We start from the raw sequence: 14,728 nt of genomic DNA on the forward strand, positions 1-14,728 counted from the left end.
AAACCCCATTTAAAAATATAAATACTTTTGTCTGAAATGTGGTGTCATTTCTTTCTCTTTTCTTTCTTTTTGTGTTGACAGTGACTTCCTTGGAAAGAACCCTTAGATCCCTTGGGACATCGAATGATACACAAGAGCTGCGAGATGGACTGTGAGTCTAGTTTGGATTGCTGTGGATCTCTGTCTCTCTCGTTCCATATTATTCCCATCTATTTTCTCTCTTCTGTTTTCTTATGTTCTTATGATGTTCCCCCCACACACCCCTTATAAAGCTGGACAACTTTTTGCACAACTCCTTTTTGATACTTCACATTTATGATTAATGTTGATAGGAAGTGTATTGATTTTATAAAACTTCCCTTGTGCCGGTTTGAGAAGGATGGTGAGTGGATAAAGGAAAACGACTGGTTAATTATTTTTGTAATGTGAATATGATGGCCAGAATTGGAAGCTGAAGTGGGTTTTTCTTGCCAAGAACAGTCAAGCGAGGAGGAGAGAAGAGGGGATAATGGGAAGACATAAATTTATAGCTAAAAACAGCTTATTATCGTGTCAAAACTGACATGGGTCAGCACACATAAAATGGTACAAAATAGTATGTTACATCTCACTTCTAGCAGATTTGGGTAGTCTCTCTGTGTCTCTCTCTCTAACACTAACACACACATTTTCATTGTATACACACTAAAATAGCTTTTCTAAGTGTGGTGCAATTTCCTATTAAAATGCCTCTTCTATAATGGCCAACAGAACAAAATCTATCCTCCTTTTTATGAATGTAACTCATGGGACGTATATCTCATGGCAGAATCCGGGGCTGGAGCACCCCTCGGAAAAAGAAAAACTCAGCACCTATGCTCTTATTCCCTGTTATATTTTCTCCTTTTAAAGATGGAATCCAAGATTCCCACCTTCTTTCTCCCCACTTTACCCTGCCAAGATCCTATAGTGTAGCCAACACCCTCTGGAACAGGAGGATGGGACAGAAGTAATTTTTCAAGCCTTCAGTGGCCTTGCTGATTGTTCACCACCGGGCTGCTGCTTTTTGTTGATGTTTCATCCACACAGAACGTCTAGGTGTGTCTGAAACATCCAGCACAGAACAGGTGTGTTTACCTGAATGTAACTATTACATTTGTAGCAGATGACAGGACAAGGAGTAATGGTTTCAAGTTGCAGTGGGGGAGATTTAGGTTGGATATTAGGAAAAACTTTTTCACTAGGAGGGTGGTGAAACACTGGAATGCGTTACCTAGGGAGGTGGTGGAATCCCCTTCCTTAGAAGTTTTTAAGGTCAGGCTTGACAAAGCCCTGGCGGGGATAATTTAGTTGGGATTGGTCCTGCTCTGGGCAGGGGGTTGGACTCGATGGCCTCCAGAGTTTCCTTCCAACTCTGTTATTCTATGATTCATTTAGCCACCTGGCAGGTGTGTACTTTCTAGACGGCTAGCTCAGTTGGTAGAGCATCAGACTTTTAATCTGAGGGTCTAGGGTTCAAGTCCCTGGTCAGGCACAGAGAGTCCTTCCTCCTGTGGAATCTCCCAAGAACTTCAAAAGGCACATCCTCCTTCATGTTACTTTCTAGATGTCGCTCATGCACTAGGCTGTATTAGGCATAGCTCCCTTGCCTCCTGGATGCACTGAACAGTTCAGCACTGTAGTTGCCATTCTGACATAGCGCTACCTAGTGCATTATTCATGGCAGGCGGTGTTTTACCTGAGAAATGTGGTATAGTCCGCTGCTCCTCCGGTGCTGCTCCTTGTTAATTGTTCAGAAGAGACCTCTGAGCTGTGCGTGCTACCTCGGCAGCAAACAGTTCCAGTTTAATCTCTTTCTCCCTCCTCAGCACCCAACCCCCCTTGTTCTGAGGCTGTCACACATTTCTCCTTGAGTACCCTCTAACCCAGAAAATGTTCAGGGAGCAATGAGTGAACATTTGGTTAAGTTTATGACTTTTCGTGTTACCGTGAAGACAGCATTTGAGTAGAATTTTATTTAGATAATAAAAGTGCCACACATTCTGATTTCGTATTTTGTGTCTACATCTCTCTGATTAGAGTGAAATTGGTGGGGGGGGGGGGGGAAGAGGGGGGCTTCACAATAAATAGGTTCCATTGTATTTGTGTGTGATGAAAGACCCTGCAAGATAGGTCTCTAGAGCCAGCACAGTCACTGCCAACTCTTGTCGCTTCCTCGGTCCGGTTGGCATCAGCCCACTTGTTTGTCTGCCACAGCTGTTTGCAACACGCTTCACTAGGAATGGAGGCCTTTGTCCCTGTCTGATTGTCTGAGTGTTGGGGTTTAAGTTCCAGGACCTCTTTGCCATCTGGAACCCCTCTTTTGAGGGTTTCCGGGTGAACCTTCTCCACACACAACAGCAGATTGTTTAGTAAGAACAAGATTATTTTAAAACAAAAAAATGGAGTTAAAAATGCCTTGCATAACATACCTAGATTTATAGTTTGCATAAGCTAAACCAGGCCAGACATTCTCACTGAAAGTTACCGAGGGAAAACACAGTCCTTAAGTATTCCAAAGAGCAGTCTGTGTCTGACTGCAGTTCCAACCCCATCCTGTTCTGAGAGAAAGTGAATCTCAGCTGTCTTTCATGCATTCAGAGATCTCACCACACCCTGCCACAACTTTGTGTCCAGCCAGGCTTCCCATCTTACTCAAGACCAACCACCTCCACTCTGCAAACAATTTTTCTGAATTACCTACATGTACAATGAAGTGGGGTAAGGTAAGGGGATTGCTGCTTTCTCTCTGGGTTTGTCTAGTCAAGGCCTAAGAGATGGCCCACTGGGGATACAAAGACCTTTAATAGCTGCCTTTTGAAAGATTAACAACACACCTCTGAGGTTGTATTTCAAAGCCTAGCCTGCCTCAGAAGTAAAATGGTTTATTCACTTGTTCATTGAGTAGGGTAGTTTCAGCTGGTTTGATGGAGTTTTTTCTAAATCTGAATCACACCCCCTCAAGCTCTTTGGCTATTAAATATTATTTTATTTACAGACATATTCATTCTGTCACAAAGGGTCACCGGTGTCCAGGGCTGGAGTGCACATAATTCAGTGGTCCTGGCAATGTGTATTCCTCCATCCCCCTCTAGTGGCAGGTCTACATAAAAGGTGATAGCCTTCTAATGCTATCAGTTGCTTTATGAACTCAAGGGTTAGAGGACTGTGCTGTGGATTTAAAGATCCCAGCCCTGCTGATGATCCATGTGGGGGACAATATGGTTCCACAGAGTTAAATATTTGGTGGTGTCCCCCACCCCCAATTTTGAAGCTTTAAAACTTTTTAAGCTTTAAAAAACTTAGTTTGGGGATGTACTTTCCTATGTTAAAAGAATGTTAAGGTTGCATCATCAAGCACTCAAAAGGCCACAATCAAGGATGCTTTTGTAACCTTAATTTGGTCCCCTTTTGCATATGCATTATGATGATACAGTCTTTAATTGCATGATCACATGTTGTTTCTTCCACAGGACCCCTTGCCTCATTCAATGCACAAGATGGACGAGCTCTGGGTATAAATCAGGGTTGTGTAGTGAAGAAGGCTGTTGTTGGTAGGACCTCTGCCTCATTTGTTGCAATAGTTGGAAGGTGTGTCGTGAATGATCCAGAGGATGCAGGGAGAGAAAGGATAGTCTCATGGTTAAGGGAGTTGAATGCTGCCCTGAAGAACTGAAATCTATTTCTGCCTCTGCCACACAGTTTCTGTGTGAGGTTGGACCAGGCACTTAAAGCAAAATGTTCACAGCTGGCTGTGAATTGGGTGTTCCTCATTTTCTGGTTGCCCTACATTAGATGGGTGATTTTTCTGGGCCTTTGTCTCTGTTCCTCATCTGTAAAATGGGCACAGTAATACCACCTGTTCTCACAGTGGTGTTGTGAAGATATATTGAATAGTGTTTGTAAACTACCATGACAGGATCAGTGAAAAGCTCATGAGGAAAGTAATAATTCTGTATTCAAGCACTGAGTTTGGTTGTGGTTCAATAAATAATGCACAGGGACCACACATTGAATGAGGAGCATCAAATGGAATATTCAGTAGTTATCCATCAAAGGAATACTACCTATTCTATGCATTGAATGAGGCCAGGTGTCTGGTAGAAAAAAAATGGTATGTGATCATGTAATTAGACTGTCATGATGCATGTGCACAAGAGGGCTGAATTAAGGTTGCACAGGCAACTTTAATCCCAGCATTTCCTAACTTTTGGGTGCTTCACTTTGCAATCTTAGAGTTCTTTTAATGTAGGGTTTTTTGAAGGTAGATAAGCACAATGCTTTTGTTAAGATTTGTGCAATGGCCCTGATGTAAGTACTGTGCTGAAAATAAAGTCCAAAATACTTTGAGAATAATTAATTTAATCTGAACAGCTCTGGCATGAGACAAGGGCAATGGTTCTTTTCCCAAGTGAAGGGGAAAGCAGAGCTTTTGGATTGCTTGTGGTACTCTGCTTTCAGCCATGCTGTATCCCTGCTAAGCACCTGTTCTCCCTTGGGGTGCATACTGTGCCAAAAGACATTTATGGCTCACCACGCTGTTATTCAACAGCCGTGATTGAAAGAAAAAGATCATATATCTCATTGGTTATTGAAATCACTAAGTAACCCGCAGAACTTTTCAGGAAGGCTAATTACTTCATCAATTTGGTTTGCCTTCTCACTACCCCCAAAAGGCAGTATCACATGCTGTGAAGAACTGCCAACGTATTCTGTGGAGAAGGTTACCCAAATGTGGGATACTCTCTCCACTGAAAAAGAACCATACAGTGCTCCCAGAAAAAGAAACATCTTACTCCCAGTTTGAGGCCTACCTGCACAATGAGAAACACTTGACGCACTACCAGAAATCTGTGTCACCACATTCAGCTCAAGCCCATGCCCCTCCTGTTTTGTTTATTAAATATTCCGGAGGAAAAAAGGTGTCTAACTGAAAATTCTTGGTGCCCCTCAATCTGGAGTAGAATTAGAGGTTATTTCACCTCTCTACTTGGAACTGGTGCAACTGCTGCTGGAGTACTGAGTCCAGTTCTGGTGTCCACAATGCAAGATGGATGTTGATAAATTGGAGAAGGTTCAGAAAAGAGCCACAGGAATGATTAAAGGATTAGAAAACATGTCTTATAGCCTGACTATTCTTTATATTAACTTTACATTTTATAACTTGGAGGTTTGGGCTTTAATATATCCTCCATTAAAATATTTTTTATTCCTAAGAAATTCAAATTCCTTTTTTTTAGAAAGTGAACAGTAGAAAGGTATTTTAGAGTAATAATTTACTGAAAGAAGATTTTTAAGTAAATCAGACAGAAGCTTTTAAGTGTCAGCATGGTTAATTGCGGGTAGGATTTTAATAATATTTTATAGGGGTTTGTTTTTCTTCTTGTATAAGCTTTAAAAAAAGATTTCCATAAATATTTTGAAGTGTCATTTTGATTCCATTAATATGTTAAACCCTTCAAAGTAATACCTTCTCTGTTCAACTCAAAGCAGCTGGATTAACTTTATCTGTCCTTTATTTATCACTACTGCCATCAATTTCTGACATGAAAAATCTTATTGGTTTGACAGTAAAACAGGGTTACCAGACTGCACCATTTACATTTAACTATAATACCCTGGCCTCATTAATAATTATGTCTTATATTTATGTGACATCTCTTATCCTTTAGAATCCTAAAACACCAGAAATGTGACATCTATATGATAAATTGCAGAAGCATGTGATAAACTTCAGATAAATAAGTTTATCACACACCTTTGACACATCTGTCATCTGGCCATTAATCTGCTTCTCTGAGACATCTCTTAATATTCCAGTCCCCAGGTGGATTCAAACAGCTGCCATTTAAAAAAAAAAATCAGCCTGCCAGGGAGACTGTGATGGGATGTTTACCCCCCACTGGCAGTGAAAGGGTTAATTGAAGCCGGAGAACAATTAGTGCTCCTGTTTGCACCTGGAAGCTGTGCCAGGCCCAATTTAGGATTAATTAGCTGGGGAGGAGCTGTGTGGCTGAATTAAAGATGAGTCCCAGCTGAGAGTCTGTAGTTAGAACACTGGACTGGGGATTGGGAGAACTGGATCTTGTTCCTATTTCAGCCACTGACATGCTGTGTGAACTTGGGCCAGTTTTCTTCCAAGTGTGTTTCCTAAAATTAAAACATACATGTTCCTAGCTTCAGTAGAATTTGCAGGTTCCCAGCATGGCTAAAAGCCAAGCTACTTATTTGAAGTTTAGAAATGATAGCCTTAACTTCTCTGTGTAAAATAGAGATAATACTTGCCCACCTTTGTAAAAGTACTTTGAAATCTTTTAGTGAAATGTACAATGTAGATTGATTGTTATAATTTTATTCTTATTTATTTCTTCAGACTGTTTAATTTATTTAGTGCCCATTCTGATCTCACCTTTTCAATAATATTCATGTCTTCTCTTTTGCTTCCATGAACAAAATGATATTTTTGTTGTTTTGTTTCATTTCTTACATAGTGATAACTTGGTATCATGAAACAATATTTCAGTAGGTTAAAGAGTTCAGCGACACTTTGAAAAATGGCTTGAAAACTTTTAATCACTTCTCCCTCCCGCTCCTGTACAGAAAGAGAGCAAACTGACTTTCACCATCTATTAGCATTGCCAGCAATGAGCAATAGCTTTGTAGTCTGATTTAGAACGTCCACAGGCATAAAGCTTGGAAATGCTACATTATGAGATGCTAACTGGAGTGATTAGCCTTTGGATTCTAAGGCACATTTTTGTAAACATCCCTAGGTCAAAAACTCTTTAAAGAAATGTCTCAGGTCCTTGTAAATGGTAGTCCCCGTGGTTGCACATTGCACAGTGCAGTTCAGCGATAGAATGGAAAGGAGCTTGTGGGTAGATGATTACTTAATATTTCATGTATACACACACACAGTATATGTTGCTGTCAGGGCCAGGCATTCCCTTTGCAGTCAGGTCCTTAAGGAGCTGACATGTTAATCCAAACATGCTAATGTTTAGTGAAATACTTACATTAGCTCTATGTGAGGTCTCATTTATTTCCCGAGATTTACGTCGACCCTAAAGCCAGGAGCTTCTGCCCTTCAACTAGCCTGGCATTTCTTCTGATCCTTTGACGTTGATTGTTGGGCTGTGGCATTTTTGCAGCATGTCTATGGAAGCAATTAACGTTCTCCGGAACATATGCTGATATAATTCGGCTAGCGGTTTTTTTTTTTTTTAAGGTCTACTTTGTAAGATAGTGGGGTGGTGTGCTGTATGGTTCTTTGGTGAAGAAATCAGTCTAGCTTGGTGGTAATACTGTGGTTCCTACAAGTTAGTCCTTTGTGTAATAGAGGAGTCCATACATGTTCCACTTTTAAAACTCTCCATGGTGAGAGCCATTATCTAGCTAAAGGACCGTAACACATTATTTGGAAAGGAAGGTGTAGGTTATACCTGCAGAATAATGGGCTGATTTTAAGCAAAACAAAACTTAGTCAAGGCTGAAGAGAGGTCGTTTAAACCATGGAGGAGTCTCCTAAAAGAACTGGAGGAAACATCATCATGTGAGTAACATAAAACTAAACTAGAAAAATCATTTGAGAATACATCTGAGTAATGCTGGACAAAAAAATAAGAAGACAGAAGGAGAGAACTCCAGGCACCTTTTTAGAATGACTGCATTTACTTGTCTGTTAGCCAGCTGTTTACTGATGTCACGACTTTGGGATTTGGCAAGTTGCTTAATGGATTTATTCTACAGATTTATTCATCCCTTAGGGATTTATTCATCCCTTAGGTCGGTACCTACTCTTGGTTAACCTTGTTACTTGTTAATATATGCAGATAAATGTGCATATATTATTTTGAGGCAAGTCAAACCACAATAGAATTAGGTATGTCCAACAGAGTATTACATTGCTATACCCTTTTTCTGCGCTGGTGTTCACTTTTTTTTTTTTTTTTTTTTGCTAAATTTACTAACCATTGAAACTATTGGATTAAAAAAAAAAACTACTAAGTTTCTAAACTCTTGTGGTTGTGGAGAAAAGCTGGACCACAGTGTAACCTAAAGGCTCAAAAGCCACAAGGCAAATAAATAGAGCCCAATGATTTTTGGGAGGCCTGATGCATGATTTTTGATTACTTGGGGTTGGCAGTGCCTCTAATCTGAAGCACAGTGATATTATATTTTCCTCAATGTAAAATAGCAAGTCACTTTCAAACCATGGAGTAGAACTCAATAGTTCCTGAGCCTCTGACATGTACTCAGGCCACTAGATTGTGCCCCTCTCTCTCAGATCACGTGAATCACAGTGGGGAAGAATGATGTTGAAGTGGATCGAAAACTGTGAAGAATAACAGCTGTGGCTGGAGTCATGAAGATAAGAAAGAGGTTAATGCTGCTGATACTCTGTGAGTGCCTCCTGTTAGAAGATAGTAACTCTGAGTGCAATTGTTCATTTCAGTATAATTGTCAAATAATACAGGGGTTGAGTGTCTGATGCCTGGTGTATTTCATCACATGTGCCGTGCTGTAAATGTTTCTGACCATGGTACAGAATATCAAGGTAATCAATAAAACAGCATCAGAGGGCATAGACAACAATGGCAGTCGCTTTCTTCAATAAGCTAAGGAAAGATTTGGAACGCTTAAGCATCTGAGCGAATAGGTGGCAATTGGAGTTGAACATGGATTAATACTGGTTAATGAGACAACTTGGGAAGGGAGTGGACTTAAACAAGTCAATTCTTTGCCCAATGGATAGTCACAGTAGCAGGCTGACAAGAGATTTAGATTGTAGAGATGATAGTCCCCTAAAACCCTCTTCAATGATGTGCAGCTAGAATGCAGAGAGAAAACCCAGACGTGCTGCATTATTTGAAGACTATAAATCAAAGAAGATAAGATAATTGCAATACAGAGAGTAGTGAGTTCACTTGCTGTCCCCACTAGAATAATATATTTTAGCAACATTTTAGCCATACTGTACAGTATGTAAAGGTCAGTTTGCATTTCAATTTATAAATCTCAGTTAGAGGTTTAAAAAGGACACTGAAATTTTTAATGGGTATTTTTCTCAATTCATTTTTGGTAATGATCTTGTGGAATGTGAATAACATTTTGCCCTTATCCATTGAAGGATCTGAAATTGCTATGCAGGTGAACATTAATTAAATCCCCAGTGAGGAAAGTACAGATGCTAATATTATCTCCATTTTATAGATGAGTAAATTGAGGCACAGGGAGGTTAAATAAATTATCCATGGTTACTTAGTGAATTATTCACAAATCTGGTAATAAACCCAGGAATCCTAGATCCCGGTCCCGTCATCTAGCCGCTTGTGACGTTTCACTCCATTTTTATCTGTTTATAAAGGTATGAATTAATGAATTCAATTTTACAGAAATAAGATTCTTTTTCTTCACAAAACTTAAAACATTAGTGTGAAACCAACTTTTCTTTATCTGTGCATTTGGCTCTTCATTTGGCAATCAGAGGGTGGGGAGGGGTCAGAGCTGGGACACGGGGTTGGGGCGCCAGGAGGGGGTCAGGGGTGCAGGCTTCAGATGGCACGTGGCCAAGCGGCTCTGCGTGCTGTCCCATCTGCCGGCGCTGCACCTGTGGCTCCCATTGGCCACGGTTCCTGGCCAGTGGGAGCTGGGGGGGGGGCCGTGCTTGGGGCAGGGGCAATGTGCAGAGCTCCCTGGCTGTCCCTACATGTAGGAGCTGAAGGGGGAACATGCCACTGCTTCTGGGAGCCATGCAGAAAGCCCTCGACCCCACTCCCTGGCTGGAGCGGAGCAAGCTCCCAACCCCACTCCCCGATGGAAGCTCGAGGACCGGATTAAAAGTTCTGACGGGCCGGATGCGGCCCGTAGGCAGTAGTTTGCACACGCCTGCTATAGAGAATACTCCTGCCCTGGCTAGGAGAAGGTGGACTCTGTAATTTTAATTAGTTCTCCTACATCTCTAATAGCTATCATTTCAGGCTATTTGGATCTTAGAAGTTCACCTATGCCCACTGATTATTCTCTAACAGAATACATAGTTTTCTATGTCACGTCATAATTGGCTGCTGTGAAGATGATTCTGAACAGTGGCTGATGAAGCGCTTGTCTACACTAGACCCTTGGCCAGTATAGTTAAGCCAGCAGAGGCCCCCTAGTGTAGATGCAGCATAAACTGGCAGAAGGATTTCTTCTGCCAGCGTAGCTACACTACCTCCCAAACAGCCTTAACTACGTCGACAGAACCACTTTTCGGTCGGCATAGCTGTGACTATACTGGTGGTTTTGCTGGAATAGCTATGTTGCCTAGGAAGTGTGATTCCGCCCCCTCCCCACACCTTCCTAGCTGACAAGGCCATGCCAGCTATAGAGCTCTCTCAGCCTTTTATTTTACATACAGTAACACAAGGAACAGCCATGTATCATGTAAGACGTTGACTGTAACTTTGTAGCATAGTCCAAGCCTCAGGCTAACCACGGCCTGAAACCACCAGAATTTGTCCCGTTCCAAAGATGTATCTTTCTTTCTGCTGTCTTACAGGTACTTGCCCAGATGGACCTTCAGTCCAAACCCAGCAGCCTCCATCCTAACCAGGTCCCTTCTTCCCCTCTCTCTCTCTTTCCCATCTTTCTGCTTGTGGACCCTGGCCTTTGGTTTGGCTTCTCTGTTGACCTAAGTGCCCACCCAGCCCAGGGACTGGAGTTGTACTCCTTGGATCAGTCTTTAATCCATGCCTGATTATGATGAACTAGACCAAACAAGGAGCAGATGAACTCCTGTGTAACAAAGGTCCTGTTTTCATGCAAATGACCCTAAGTAATAGGACAGGAGAAGGTGGGGAAATACCCAGAAAATAGATCACGTAGTGACAAGATAATTTCCAAATAGAGATGTTTTTTCCAAGTTTTCTAACGTGGCATCAGCAGCTCTTCGAATGTCACATTTTCCTCCTTAGCTATGCCTGAGTGACCAAGCAACTAACAAGCTGCCAAAAACAAAGGAGCAGGATAACAGGGGTAAAGGTTACCTATTTTTAACTAGATTATGGGCCAAAACATATGAATTGGATCATTAGAAAAGTGAATGTAACTGTATCTAGAAAAATAATTAAATTTATTTCCAAATCTAGGTGGGGATTCTTTTCCCACATAAGCTGGGAAAGGTTCCCTTTTCCCTACTCTTATCTGTTTTATATCTGTCTTACCTCAACCAATTATGCCTGGGAGATGGGCAATTAAAAAAGAGCATCTGTTTTGCCAGTATAGTGCTGCCTTTAGCATTACACTTGCCATAAAGGTTTTCTACTTACGGAGAGGAAACAAGAGGAAAAGAGAGAAGAAAATATGAGAGCAGAAAACTTGGAAGTGACTGTACTGAATGATTACTAGGCCTGTGACTTGACTTGCGTGGGGTTTGTGTGAATAACAAAAATGTTCGCCAAATGGAGTTGCAAGGGGATCGGTCCACTCAGTGGGAAACTAGTCTGCATAATTTGTTGCTCTTACCTCAGGATGACTTGTTGGGTCATGACAATAATGATGTTCTGGGCCTCCACGCGAGCCAGACAAAGGGTTGCTGAGCACTTCTCCCAAAGCAGGGGGCATCCTTTGAAATGATTCAGGACATCTCTAGGCACCGTGCTGTTGACTGGGTACAGCGGGACAGATTGTCACAGAGAAACATCCAAGCTCCTATCGAACATACAACTGTGATCTCTGTGCTTGAAAGGGTTTAGTAATGTGTGTGCTGATTTCATATGTTAGCTCTATGCACTGGGGAGACGATGCATTTCAGGACTGCAGGTTCCTTGATTAAATGGATGCTCTTAGTGTCTGCGGCCTAATCAAGACTGTCAGACATGTTCTGAAGGTGAAACTATGGGAGAAGCCAAAAGATGGACTGTATTTGTCATGTATTTTCATGTATCTGTCTCTCACTCTGTGTGTGTGTGTGTGTGTGTGTACACATACTTCTTAATGGTTAGTGGGTAGAAATATAGTGGAAGAACAAAAAAGATGTACTCATTCATCAGCAACAACTGTAGTTCAGTTGTAGCAAAATACATTATATTTGTGAAAATGTTTCTAAATACTGTTACCAGATGTGCCCGTTACTTTGGGGTATGCTCATTTATTAGGAGTACTCTTCTGGGGGGTTCCTTTAATTCTGTCAATGTACTGCTTGTGTCACTTGTGTTCAATGGAGCTATCCTGCCGGACCTACATTCCCCAGGGCTGGGTTCTTCCGCTCCCAGAATCAGACGAACACACACAGCGCGTCTGAGAGGACCAGGTTAATCAGCGCTCCCAAGCTGAACCCTTATATGTCCCTGGACTCAGTAGTCCCACTTGATGAGCAAACCCTACAGTATTTTTGGGTGCTGCAGGGATCTTTAGCTTTGGTATGAGAATTGTTGCTGCAGAGCGAACGGGGAAGCCAAAAAACACCCACATGTGAGAGGGAGAGGGAAAGGCAACCAGCTTAACCATGAAAGTTATTTATGCTAGGTAATAGCCATACAAGGGGAGCCAAACAAACAAAACAGTTACAATATTAAATCTAACTTAAGTTTGATTATAAAAGTCAGGTTTAGAAAACTATAACTGATCACACAAGTCAGGGTCACAAGGCTATACCGAGAGAGAGAGAGGGAGAGAACTGGGTTCTCACCACTCCGTGAAGCTTGAATTGATCAGGGTTCCCAGGTAGTGGTGGTAGCTGAGGGTCTGGAGTGCTGGAGACAGGCAGAGCCCCCAGTACGATCAGTCGGGGAAGATGAAGTCCCAGTGGAACTGATGGAGATTTTGGATCTGGGCATCAGAACACTTACTTGAGCATGGGTAGGGGTTTTTGCAGGGACAGAACAATGGTTCAAGGGAGAACGCTAGATTGATTTGTGTGTAAACTGATGGCTGAAGGAAGTATGCCAAAGTTGTTTAATTCAGGCTAGACAATAGGAACTGATCATTTCTGGCTATGGGCGGTGTTCCTTCCAAGGAGCTCACAATACAATTAGGAGCTTTACTATTTTGAATACCAATAAAGGATTTATTACTAGAATTGGTCTGATAACTACTGAGCTGGGTGTGTGCAGGTGTGGATTCATTAACATCTGGAGCAGAGATACCCCATCATGCAGTGCTTCCCTGCTTTTCTGATCCCAGAGTTCCATGCGGTTCTTGCCTTAGAATCTCTGTTCTCCATTCTATATGCTAATGAAGATGCCTCCCTGTCCCATCTTTAATGCAGATGAGGCTAGGGGAGTTTCCTTAATCCTGTCATCCTTGTCTGGGGGGGATTGAGGTGTGTCTTCCACTGCCTTTCGATAGCTTTTTGTAAGTCTTTCTTCTGATTGGCTTTGTTTCAAGCAGAGATGGTGGGGGCGGCGGGGGGAGGTCTTCAGTGAGTCAGACAGGCGGGGTGTTGCGCCCCGGTTCCCCAAGAACACAGAGCTGATAGGTAACAATACAGATGTCACGGCACAGAGTAATCCTACAGCCCTTGGAAAGCCAGAGCCTATTTCATTACAATATACTCTTCCCTCATTTATCTGAAATTGTACCTTTTCTTTAGATTAATTGAGCAATCTTGCCAATCTCCCCATCCTAAGGACATTGAAGTCAATGGTAAATGGGACAAAATACAACATGGTTTTACAAAAGGTAGATCGTGCCAAACCAACCTGATCTCCTTCTTTGAGAAAGTAACAGATTTTTTAGATAAAGGAAACGCAGTGGATCTAATTTACTTAGATTTTAGTAAGGCGTTTGATACGGTGCCACATGGGGAATTATTAGTTAAATTGGATAAGATGGGCATCAATAGGAATATTGAAAGGTGGATAGGGAATTGGTTAAAGGGGAGACTACAACGGGTCCTACTGAAAGGTGAACTGTCAAGTTGGAGGGAGGTTACCAGTGGAGTTCCTCAGGGATCGGTTTTGGGACCAATCTTATTTAATCTTTTTATTACTGACCTGGGCACAAAAAGTGGGAGTGTGCTAATAAAGTTTGCAGATGATACAAAGCTGGGAGGTATTGCTAATTTAGAGAAGGACAGGGATACCCTACAGGAGGATCTGGATGACCTTGTAAACTGGAGTAATAGGAATAGGATGAAATTTAATAGTGAGAAGTGTAAGGTCATGCATTTAGGGATTAATAACAAGAATTTTAGTTATAAGCTAGGGACGCATCAACTAGAAGTAACGGGGGAGGAAAAGGACCTTGGAGTATTGGTTGATCATAGGATGACTATGAGCTGCCAATGTGATATGGCTGTGAAAAAAGCTAATGTCATCTTGGGATGCATCAGGAGAGGTATTTCCAGTAGGGATAAGGAAGTTTTAGTACCGTTATATAAGGCACTGGTGAGACCTCACCTGGAGTACTGTGTGCAGTTCTGGTCTCCCATGTTTAAGAAGGATGAATTCAAACTGGAACAGGTACAGAGAAGGGCTACTAGGATGATCCGAGGAATGGAAAACTTGTCTTATGAAAGGAGACTCAGGGAGCTTGGCTTGTTTAGCCTAACTAAAAGAAGGCTGAGGGGAGATATGATTGCTCTCTATAAATATATCAGAGGGATAAATACCAGAGAGGGAGAGGAATTATTTAAACTCAGTACCAATGTGGACACAAGAACAAATGGATATAAACTGGCCACTAGGAAATTTAGATTAGAAATTAGACGAAGGTTTCTAACCATCAG

The 14,728-nt window shown here is 41.8% G+C and overlaps 1 protein-coding gene across 14 annotated transcripts in view; it reads left to right on the plus strand.

The window, feature by feature from the left end:
* TSNARE1 (t-SNARE domain containing 1) overlaps positions 1 to 14,728 on the plus strand; it is a 684,473-nt gene that overhangs the window by 286,786 nt on the left and 382,959 nt on the right. For all 14 annotated transcript variants that reach the window (XM_037891908.2, XM_037891914.2, XM_037891916.2 and 11 more), the window contains one exon: positions 82 to 151. In XM_037891908.2, coding sequence (XP_037747836.1) covers positions 82 to 151 — 70 coding nt within the window. The remainder of the gene's footprint in view (positions 1 to 81; positions 152 to 14,728) is intronic.

This window comes from Chelonia mydas, chromosome 2, assembly GCF_015237465.2.
Source record: "Chelonia mydas isolate rCheMyd1 chromosome 2, rCheMyd1.pri.v2, whole genome shotgun sequence".
Taxonomy (NCBI): Eukaryota; Metazoa; Chordata; order Testudines; family Cheloniidae; genus Chelonia; species Chelonia mydas.